The sequence below is a fragment of the Garra rufa genome, chromosome 22 (assembly GCF_049309525.1).
Source record: "Garra rufa chromosome 22, GarRuf1.0, whole genome shotgun sequence".
Lineage (NCBI taxonomy): Eukaryota > Metazoa > Chordata > Actinopteri > Cypriniformes > Cyprinidae > Garra > Garra rufa.
The window spans coordinates 32812920-32824976 of record NC_133382.1 but is presented as its reverse complement, the minus strand read 5'-3'; the positions used below and the strand labels follow the sequence as shown (position 1 = coordinate 32824976).

The 12057-nt window shown below is 36.3% G+C and overlaps 1 protein-coding gene across 2 annotated transcripts in view; it reads right to left on the bottom strand.

The window, feature by feature from the left end:
- Window positions 1-11729, bottom strand: part of tmem94 (transmembrane protein 94) — a 38304-nt gene extending 26575 nt beyond the window's left edge. For both annotated transcript variants that reach the window (XM_073828238.1, XM_073828239.1), the window contains exons 1-7: window positions 11606-11729; window positions 8662-8921; window positions 3416-3535; window positions 3208-3335; window positions 2989-3125; window positions 2518-2726; window positions 358-509 (exon numbers count right to left, since the gene is read on the bottom strand). In XM_073828238.1, the coding sequence (XP_073684339.1) occupies window positions 358-509; window positions 2518-2726; window positions 2989-3125; window positions 3208-3335; window positions 3416-3535; window positions 8662-8685 (770 nt within the window). In that variant the 5' untranslated portion in view covers window positions 8686-8921; window positions 11606-11729. The remainder of the gene's footprint in view (window positions 1-357; window positions 510-2517; window positions 2727-2988; window positions 3126-3207; window positions 3336-3415; window positions 3536-8661; window positions 8922-11605) is intronic.
- Between the last annotated feature and the right edge of the window lie 328 nt (window positions 11730-12057).

Genomic DNA, 12057 nt, shown 5'->3' with positions numbered 1-12057 from the left:
GGCAAGTAACTATATATGATCACTTCATTTAACCTAATTTTCAACATAAAAACATAAAAAAAAAATTTAAGTCACAAAAGTTTAAAGGTCTTGTAATAACCTCCAATAACACTCTGGGGTTGAATTTTTGAATTTCCAAGTATTTCAATGAGTGCCCTATAAAGGGTTAAAATAATTTGGTAAGACACACCAATTTGTAATATAAAGCAGCAAAACGAGTTTGAACAAGTTTTGTACGGCTAAACGTAGATGGATGCGGATTAGACTGGAAGCCAGACCCATAAAATGTCCAAATAGCCTTGCTCACTCTTACAAAAAGAAAAAGATGGATACCAAATTAGGCTTGGATGTATTAACCTGACACTGTCGAGTATAGGTGTGCGCACCACCCTGAAGAGGCGGTACTGTTGAGGACTGTGGGGGCCCCTCCGTTCATTCCCGCGTGGGGAAGGAGGAGGAGAGAACGGCGGAAAAAGGTCTCCCGGCTCCAGCACAATGTGTTCGTCGTCCTGGTAACAGAAGATACAGTGATTGAAAAGAACAGAGTAAGAGTGGCACAGAACCAAAGACAAGAGAAACACTCATTAATAAACAGCAAGTGTTTTACAAGGTTTTCTTTTGTACCATTTCAGATTCCAGTGCAAAATACCAGTATAACCTTACACAGTGATCTAAAATCTCACTCCTCTGAATTGGACATTAAAAGGATAGTTTAGCCAAAAATAAAAATTCTGTCAGTAACTGCTCACCGTCATGTCATTCCAAACCTGTCAGACCTTTGTTCATCTTCGGAACACAAATAAAGATATTTTTGATGAAATCCGAGAGCTTTCTGACCCTGCATAGACAGCAATGCAACTACCACTTTCAAGCCCCAGAAATGCAGTAAGGGCATCAAAGACATTCGAAATTGAATAAAGATTGAACCACTGATGTCACATGGACTATTTTAACAATGTCCGTACTACCTTTCTGGGCCTTAAACATGGTAGTTGTGTTGCTGTCTATGCAGGGTCAGAAAGCTCTTGGATTTTATCAAAACGACATGAGGGTGAATAATTAATGACAGAATTGTATTCTTTTGGGGTGAACTATCCCTTTAAATATCACGATACTTCCTTATTGGCTGTGTTTGGGTCACTCCACTCAAGCAGTAACTATACAACTGTTAACTAAAATTAAAAATCTTTTTATTAAACATTGTCTTTTAGGGGTTGAGGGAAACAAAATCAGTTCACATATGAATCGCGATTCAGTCTTTTAACGATTTGCATCAATTCACAAATTTCAAAATTCTATTTTCTAGTTAATATAATAATAATAACAGCATGATGTTGTCTGAACAAAACAGCAACAGCATGGAAGAGGAAAGACAAATACATCCTGCCTCATTGTTAAAATGTTATTAAATGTATTAAATGTTATTAAAATTATTATTTTAATTATTGATTTTTTTTTTCTTATTATGGGAAGAGGGATGTGCTTAAATAGTGAATCCGTATTTGGAATAGCACGGAAAATGAACAATGCGTTCTACGGAGCCACCTAAGGGAAAAGGTTAGCCGTTTTCTAGCGGTAGCCTGTTGCATTAGAGTACATCATATATATTTCACTTACCACACAAACAGAGTAAGGAAATTTGACTGATAGGACGATGGCGAATGATTTGTAGATCCTAAGCGCCATTGACAAACATTTAAACTTGTAAAATATGTTAGAAGTACGCCTAGTAAAAGGTAAAGGAAAACGCAAGCGCGCATTCAAAAGCAGTTTCAATGCTCTGCATATTAATAACGGCTCCTTGATGCCTGCATATTTATTTACAGTATAATTACCCAATGATATAATTGCGTGAGAAAGCATTGAAATATATTTCTTCCTCCCATCTCTTATTTAGGGGTTTCATAGTACATGTCATTTCCTTTTTGAACACTATATGACTCAGACACACCCCTAATGGTAAGTGTAAATATTTTTGATTTATTAGGAAGTCAGGACTACCCATACTTTAGACTGGTCTGTTTTTGTATTAAAATACTGGTGCTTTGATGTCCAGTGTGCACAAAATATTTTATGAAAATTGTGAAACGTCGTGAAAAAATCTTTTTAAAAAAATCATGAAAACCCCAAGAAACGATTTGCATCAAATCACGAGGTACCAAAAGATTCCCATCCCTATTGTCTTTAACTAAAATAAAGCTGAAATTAAACAAATTACACATATTAGATAAAAAACCTAAAAATTTTACAGGATTAAAAATGTTGGCAACGAACTGAAATAAACTGAAATACTAAAATGACACAAAAAGAGCTAAATATAGAAAAATAAAATAAATCACAAAAGACATGAAAACTGAACTGAAAAATATACAAATGACATTTTAAAATAATAAATGCTGTCATTTTCTACAGATAATACTAAAATACCACTGTTACCATTGCCATTTTTATGTTTATTGTAAAATATCTACATCCTACATTATTTATCAACAAAAAGTAGCTAAAATCCAACATTACCTTGATGCCTCTGAGAGATGCAAAGGCTTCCTGGCCCGGTCTAAGAGCGATAACATCACCTTCCACCAAGACACTGACAGGTAGATTAACCAGCTGCTCATCTCTGAATGTCCAATGCAGTGACCAGGAAGGAGAAGAGGGGGTGTAGAGGTCAGGATACAAAGAGGGAGCCCATCTGATCGGATGTCCTGCACTTCTCTCCAAAAAATCTGGCAACCCATGAGAAAAATGTATGAGTGTTAACAAGTGAACATTTACTTATTAGCTTGGAACAACAAGTCTAGCAACATGGAATGACATGAGAGTGCATTTTCAGTGAATTATATCATAATTCCAGTTATATCAAAGTGTATTTAGCATTGCATGGAAATATAATGCAAATGAATAGATGAGCCACAGCATAACCATAATTATCATCTCCTGAAGCATGACTGATTCTTATAGACAATTTTACAGTCCCTGCTTTCTTACCGTTCAGCTGTGAGATGATGGACTTGAGCCTCCGCACCATCTCACTCATCCGTAACCTCTGCTGCCGTCCGATGAGGAAGAGGTTCAGCAGCAGCAGGAGGAAGAGCGCTCCCGCGTTCACTAACTCTATACCTTGACTGAGACAACAAAGGAAAGAGACTCTATGTGATGTCAAATCAAACTGTCAATCAAAAGTTTTTTGCACGAAGCTCTGCCCACCTGCCCTTCGGCTGGCTGCCATGACAACACAACAGCCCAACCACCACAACCAAAGTGAGAACAGCTCCGGGCCAATGGAAGCACGAATGCCGGCTGTCATGGTGAAGGAAGCTCTTGGCCCATAGCTCCTGTAAAACAAAGAGGAAAAGCAAAGTCAAAGATTTCACTGACAAATGTGATATACCATAACAAGCAAGCCAAAACAGACCTGTACGGTGGATCTGCGCCGGGTGGATTTCTGGTGTTGCCCCAGTAAGTTGGACAGCTGGTCCCGTAGGGTGCACAGAGCCTGAGCCGTGGACAGTCCCAGTGGAATCGCCTCCTCCTCCTACAGCACAACCGGATTTCACAATGAGTTCAAGTTGGCCACATTAATTTTTTACCAACACAAATCTGCTTTGCTTGAAGTGAATTCTGTGTGGGGTGTGCTTCATACATCACTACATTAGATACCACAGGTGAAGGATTTTTTTCCCCCAAAATTATCTAATGTGACCACAACCATAAGCAGTTTTGGGAAGGTTACTTTGGAAATGAAATAAGTTACAGATTACAAGTAACCCTACTTAAAATGAAACAAGTAGTGTAACTATTTCAATTACTTTATTAATGTAACTGATTGCATTTGACTACTTTGATTACTTTTCTAAACTTACATTTAGTCATTTAACAGTTGCTTTTTTCAAAAGTGACTTACAAATACACTACCAGTCAAAAGTTTTTAGACAGTAAGATTATTTTTAAGTCTTTCTCTGCTCACCAAGCTTGCATTTATTTGACGCAAAATACAGCAAAAGCAGTAATATTGTGAAATATGTTTACTATTTAATAGTAAAGTATAACTGCTTTCTATTTTTAATATACATATTAAAAAGTAATTTATTCCTGCGATCAAAGCTAAATTTTCAACATCATTACCCCAGTCTTCAAACATTTACTCAGCTGTTTTCAACATAATAATAATAAATGTTTTTTGAGCAGCAAATAAGACTATTAGAATGATTTCTGAAGGATCATGTGACTGAAGTAACAATGGTAAAAATTCAGCTTTGAAATCACAGGAATAAGTTACATTTTAACATACATTTCAATAAAAACAGTTATTTTAAATAGTAAAAATATTTCTAAATTTCACCGTTTATGCTGTACTTTGGATCAAATAAAAGCAGGCTTGGTGAGCAGAAGAGACGTCTTTATCTGTCTAAAAATTAAGATTATAATAATTTGATTTTAAAGCACACCCACCACAAAATCAGACTTTGCACCTCTTTTTACTTTAAGATCATTCTGAGGTTAAAGACAGATTTAAAATCATAACAAAAAATAGTAGCCTAAACATTAATACAAGAAGTAACCCCCTTTGTAATCAATAACATTTTCATAAGTAAATGTAATTTAAGGGTACAACTTAAGTGTCCTTGTTACAGTAATATGAATTAACTAAATGTACTTACTACTATTATGGTTAGGGTTAGGATTAGGGTTTGGTTTGAGGTTACTTGCATGTAATTATGCATAATTTATTATCTTAATAGTAAGTACATGTAACAGTCACCTCAAAATAAAGTGTTACCTAATTTAATTACATATTTTGTTCTTAGTAACTTTCAGAGATTACAGTTAAATCAATTTTGTAATTAAATGACATAAGGCCATTATATGTAACTAGTTATTTCCAAACACTGAATTTAGTACTGAACTTTAATACTAACAACTAAACAATCACTAGTGCACTAGTACTGCACTAGTGCACTGCCCCACAGATTGTCCCAATCTTAGAAACAAGCTGAAGTAATTTTTGAAGAAATTTTCAGCATGTCAAAAAGTTGTATTTAATCTGTAACATATCAATGACATTATTATTAAATCCCCATCAGTTGATTTTTATTAGCTTTACTCGCCAGTTCTGAACTACTGAAGTAAAATATTGAGGGAATGCAGATGCAGTAACTCCAACTTATTTATTTAGGCAGAAACTCAACATGCCTAGCATGGTCACAAAAAAAAAAAAAACTCTCTCCACTGATGAATTTTGGCTATCCTTTTGGCTATCCAGCAGACTTCTGGGACGGCTGGGGTCCTGTAGTAGCAAATGAGGGGCCTGCCACTATAAATAAACACGCTGCTTTCCCACAGCCAAAGAGGCACTAAATCCCTGCACGAGCATCTCTCACACATCAACAAGCAGGGATTTGCTAGCTCGCACACCAACACATGCAGTCACGCATGCTGGCCCGTTACGAGTAAACCACTCAAGACCTTGAGAAATGCATGGGACAATTACAGCCAGATGCACCTGGCACGGCACTCTCACCTGTTCACGCTACTTAAAATTAAATCACACACAAACAACAGATTTAAGCCGAAATGTTGGATGCCAGACATTAGGATTCAAACAGATCACAAACAACTGGGTTTATTCCACTCACTTTATTCTTCCAGAACCAGGTCTCATTTTTCAGGATCATGGCTGCGAATAATCCCTTTGCTGCAGACAGACTAATGTGCGACTGGTGCGCGTGTGGGTTGGACACGAGTGTGCCGGGGTGCTACGGGATAATGTATGCTGCTGTTTCAGCACCAGTCGCACGGTCTGGACAGACAGTCTCTGCCTCTGCGCATTCAGAGGCTGTGTTTTGGGCACGTCCCAGCCACCCCGGTGTAGTCTGCCAGCTAAAAAAGCTTTGCAAACTAAAACCAGAGAGGATGAACACACAACCAGTGCGTAGGTCTCCTGAACACTGTTAAGCTTAAGAAGAGTGAACAGAAAAGAATGGAGATTTTATGAAGTGTAGTGTTTTAATTAATCTGAGAGCTCTGCAGAGGCAGCTGCGACACACCGCCTGAAGATAAACGGGCAAAAGGGTGTAAAATGACAATGAAAACCTGGAGGGGATGAGCAGGTATCAGAACTGGGGAGCTTTTGAGAGAAAGTACTGGAGTATGAAGTGAGGGAGAGGGGCTTTACAGACGAGCAAAAGCACCGTTTGCCCTCGCCGCCCTGTCCAGGCATTCATCCATTCCAGCTAACACAGCAATTTACGATCCTAGCGGTGATGGGGCGCGGCAGGACGAAGAGCATCCTCAATGAACTTTACAACCTTACTAAAGTACGAATTAAACCATGGAAGGATAATAAGCAATCTCTGTTTCAAATATTTTTTTAAGCAAAAACGAAAAAATAAATAAAATGCAGTTCCATTCATTTGATCAAAATACAGAAACAAAAGTAATATTCTGAAATATTACTGCAATTAAAAAAAAACTGTTTTCTGTTTTAATATACTTTAAATTATAATTTATTTCTGTGATGCAAAGCTGAACTTTCTTTAGCCATTACTCCAGTCTTCAGTGTTACATAATCCTTCAGAAATCATTCTAATATGTTGATTTATCATTAATGTTGTTAATGCTGCTTAATATTTTTTTGGAACCTGAGATACTTTTTGTCAGGATTCTTTGATTAATAAAAAGTTTACAAGAACAGCATTTATTTAAAATAGAATTTTCTTTCTAACAATATAAGTCTTTGCTATAACTTTTTATCCATTTAAAAGTATTAATTTCTTTAAAAAAAAATAAGAATGGAAAAATTTACTTAACCTAAACTTTGAACGGTAGTGTATGTTGTTACAATATTTGAATAAACGCTGTTTTTTTATGTTTTATTCATCAAAGAATCCTGTAAAAAGGCTATATAAAAATATTAAACTGTTTCCAACATTGACAATAAAGCATATTAGAATGATTTCTGAAGGATCATTTGACACTGAAGACTGGAGGTAATGATGGTGAAAATTCAGCTTTGCACCACAGGAATAAATTCGATTTCAAAGTATATTAACATAGAAAATCACTATTTTAAATTGCAATAATATTTCACAATATTACAGTTTTTTTCTGTATTTTTAATCAAATGTAACCCTGGTCCACAAAACCATTCGTAAGTAGCACAGGTATATTTAGCCAACAATACATTGTATGGGTCAAAACTATTGATTCTGAAGTTAAAAATCTTTAGGATATTAAGTTAAGATCGTGTTTCATGAAGATATTTTGTAAATTTCTTACCGTAAATATATAAAAACGTAATTTTTGATTAGTAATATGCATTGCTAAGAACTTCATTTGGACAACTTTAAAGGCAATTTTCTCAATATTTAGATTTTTTTGCACCCTCAGATTCCAGATTTTCAAATAGTTGCATCTCGACCAAATATTGTCCTATTCTGACAAACTATACATCAATGGAAAGCTTATTTATTCATTCTTTCAGACGATGTACAAATCTCAATTTCGGAAAAGAAAAAAAAAATGACGCTTATGACTGATTTTGTGGTCCATGGTCACAAATACAGAAGACACAAAGCCTTGATGAGCAGAAAAGTCTTAAAAACACTAAAAATCGTACTAATTATAATTATATTAAGTAGTATATGAAACCATTTTTAAATAAATAAATGTGTCAAACGTATACTACTGCTTGAGCACTTGAGAGATAATTCTCTGTTTTTTTCCATTGTTTTACACTTTGTGGTGTAAAGTTAAATATTTAAAGAAACACAGCTTAAGCACCCATACCACTTTACCTCAAACAATAGTGACAAAATGATTGTACTTTCGTATTAATCATTACCGATGTCCATCAATATGCGAAACAGGACTTCACATCTTCACTGAACCTCACAACCTTGCAATGCACACCAGATTCAGGGTCTGATCTAGATCCCCTTGTTCCTGTACCACAGGAACAACTATCCCAGCACACTCCCCTTACCTCAGCAAAATCAATACAGGTAAGACAAGAACTAAAAGAAGATCTCAGCAACATCATTACTGCCAATTACACATAATGACTTTAAATGCAATATCAGAAATATACATCTATAAACAGGTCAAATAATCTATGTGATTGCTAACAAATGTATTTTAACTTGCTAATACATTAAACAAATCTCCTGTTTTCAAAAGTCATTGTAATTCAGGCCCAACCTCACTGCTATTTAGGCACATTATGAACTACAACACAGAAAGGAACAACATATCAGCCTTTCTTGTCCACAGTCAAAAAGACAATATGGTTTACACAAACTCTACAACTTCCACCTGCATTAAAATGTATGTGGGATGGTTTAAGCTCAATTGTTAATTATTACAGGACTCTTTAGAGTAAAAATACCCATGAGCAGAAATAGAGAATGGAACATTCAGTTTAAGTCTGGCTTCTGGTTTCATCCACGTCCAGCTATTTTTAGCTGTGTAAAACAGCTTGTTTTGCTGTCTTACCATATTATTTTAATGTATTATCTTAATTATGGTTTGTAGTGCAAACAGTTTTATTGTTATTCTTCTCTTTAATTCCTATTAGTGGCTAATGAACCCAAGTCTCACCCATAGGCTTATTTCTGCATTAAAGAAAAAGGTGGGCAAGAGGAAGAAAGCTTAAGAACTTACCCATTTCTTATCCTGTAGCTCCATGGCAGCCGCTGTCTCTCACCATACTCCGTCGAGACACCCAGAGCTGGTAGTTACGGTCCACACTTGTCCCGATCCCAGCCCGGCTGGCAGAGAAAGGCAACCGTAGCCCCCAGCTCCAAGACGCTTCACCTGCGGGTACTGCCAGTCTGAGGGCGGATGTCAGGGCTGTAGTCAATGCCCAGGGAACTGGAATCAATGAGTGGCTGTAGCTTCTCTCTTCTTACATTCAAAGGGATCTGATCAGATCAGAAAGCATTTCAAAAGGAGTTATTACAAATAATCACTGACTACAATTAACATTATTATTATCCAAGTCAGGATTATTGGAAAATGTATGCATTCATGGGAATGAATTGTATAATAAGTTGTATAAGAAACAAAATGACATTTTTATTGCTAATGTCACCGGATGTACAGATGACAGTCAGACTGGCCTTTGCTCGCTTACTCATTTCATTGACAGCAACACACAAGAGTGCAATAAAGAGCAAAAGCATGTCTGTAAACAAAGGTAGGCACACACCATGCTTTTTTAATATCCCATATAAACTCTTAATTAAATAAAACTGCATGTATAATAGTTAGAAAAATGTTTTTAAAAATTCAGTAACACCTTATTTGTGACCCTGGATCACAAAACCAGTCATGAGTAGTATGGGTATATGTGCAGCAATAGCCAGCAATACATTGTATGGGTCAAAATGATCTTTTATGCCAAAAATCAAGATATTAAAGGAGTAGTTCACTTTCAGAACAAACATTTACAGATTATTTACTCACCCCCTTGTCATCCAAGATGTTCATGTCTTTCTTTCTTCAGTCTTAAGCAAATTATGTTTTTTGAGGAAAACATTTCAGGATTTCTCTCCATATATAATGGACTTTTATGGTGCCCCCGCTTCAAATGGCTCTAAACGATCACAGCCAACGAAAGAAGGGTCTTATCTAGCAAAACGATCGGTTATTTTCTAAAAAAAAAAATTACAATTCATATAATTTTTAACCTCAAGTGCTCATCTTGTCTAGCTCTGTGTGTACTCTGTGTAGAGATTAAAAAGTATACAAATTGCAAATGTTTTTAGAAAATAACTGATCGTTTTGCTAAATAAGACCCTTCCTCCTCGGCTGGGATCATTTAGGGCCCTTTGAAGCTGCATTTATACTGCATTTTGGAAGTTCAAACTCGTGGGCACCATAGAAGTCCATTATATGGAGAGAAATCCTGAAATGTTTTCCTCAAAAAACATAATTTTTTTATGACTGAAGAAAGAAAGACATGAACATCTTGGATGACAAGGGGGTGAGTACATTATCTGTACATTTTTGTTCTGAAAGTGAACTACTCCTTTAAGTAAAGATCATGTTCCGTGAAGACGTAGTAAATTTCCCACTGTAAATATATTAAAACTTAATTTTTGATTATTAATATGCATTGCTAAGAACTTCATTTGGACAAATTCCCTGCTGATAAAACCAGCTAAAACCAGCCTAGGCTGGTTGGCTAGTTTTAGCTGGTCAACCAACCTGGTTTTAGCTGGTCAGCAGGCTTTAGAGGGGTTTAGAGGGGGTCAGGCTGGTCAGGCTGGGAAACCACCAGCTAAAACCAGCCAGGGAGACCAGCTAAAACCAGCTACTTCCATCTTAAACCAGCTAAGACCAGCCAACCAGCCTAAGATGGTTTTAACTGTTTTTTTTTTCAGCAGGGATTAAAGGCGATTTTCTCAATATTTCGATTTTTTGCACCCTCAGATTCCAAATTTTCAAATAGTTGTATCTCAGACAAATATTGCCCTATCCTAACAAACCATACAACAATAGAAAGCTTTCAGCTTTTCCTCATGGTTGTGACTGGTTGTGGTCCATGGTCACAAATAGCACATATGCCACCTGATGCCAACCGGAAATAAACAGGTTCTGGCAATCACACAAGGTGGAAACATAATGAAAATATCCCCATATTTCATTTAATAAAAGAATAATGCTCACATAAAAGTGGTGAGCTTCCCTGCATTGTAAACATGACCAATTAGATAATAATAGTCTGAAATTAAACAAGAGAAATGATATAATAGTGTCAGCAATCCGCAGAAAGAGCTTTTGGCTACACCCTCAAACAATGTAGGACATTTAATCATCTAATCTTTGGCTTTCTAGGTAAGACGCTATATTTGACAAACAAATCACCGAGCGTTGGCTTATTCTTTAGAGAGACAAGCAAACCTAACCAGCAAACTTGTAAGCTAACTTACTCCTCTTTCTGAACATCCAAACTGGCTCACAAAACTGTAATTTGACTAAAAATAATATTAATAATCACGTACATAATCTCTAAATCCAAAATATTCAGAGAGAATAAGTGCTAACCTAATTTATGTGGTGACAGTATTACACAAATACTTAGTGTTGATGCTACTATAAGCTTTTAATATTTGACTACAGGGAGTGAAATGACAATACAGGATTTATCTGAACAACTACATACTACGCTCAAACACAAAAAACTAATTTTTTTAGTAATATGTACCTAATATGTATATACCTACAGATATATCCTAAATAAGCAGTAGTATTACATAAAGTTATGTCAGTAACAGCTTGAATTTATGTAGTAACAGTTTCACATCATAATAAAATATGATATTCCAGAGTTTTCCGATTATTATTAACGTAACTTACACCTATGTTAATGTGAAAGGCAGCTCCCATTTTGCATGCTGATCGTTTGATCAAGGTTTGCAAACAACCTTGCTGTAACGTTACTTCACTGTTGAAACGAGCTGTTAAAGTATAATAATGTATATATAAATATCATTAAACCATAAACATAATCTAAACAGCTGGTTCATGTTAACAGAGGTGGCCTAGGGGTTAAATGATACTGGCTACATGTTCATATCACATCAACTCGACGTAAACTTACGTTAGAGAGCTGCAACATCAACGACCGGCAAGTGGCATCGTCAATCATCAAGAGTGTTTATGAAGAATCAAATAATAGTCGTCTCAAAATCCTTGGACTCACTCCCTGGCGACGGCCATGTTAGTGACTGGAAAGGCGTGGTATGTTTGTGCAGGAACGATGTAGTGGAATCTGATTGGTCAGCGTTATCTGAGGGGCGGGATTTTCTTTGTTATGTCCTTTGTGATTGGTCAGTACTTCAGGGCGGGTAATCGGCTTGCAGGCTCATAGGGCGGAGCCTCTGTTTGGCGTAGATACCCTGCACATCAAAGTGAAAGCCCTCATGTCGTGTGGGGTTTATAATAAATGCATATTCATGAATATAGCTCTTTGAATTCATCCACTACCAGTCAAAAGTTTTTTTTGCTCTCTTATGCTCACCAAGCCTGTGTTACTTCATCCAAAATACAGCA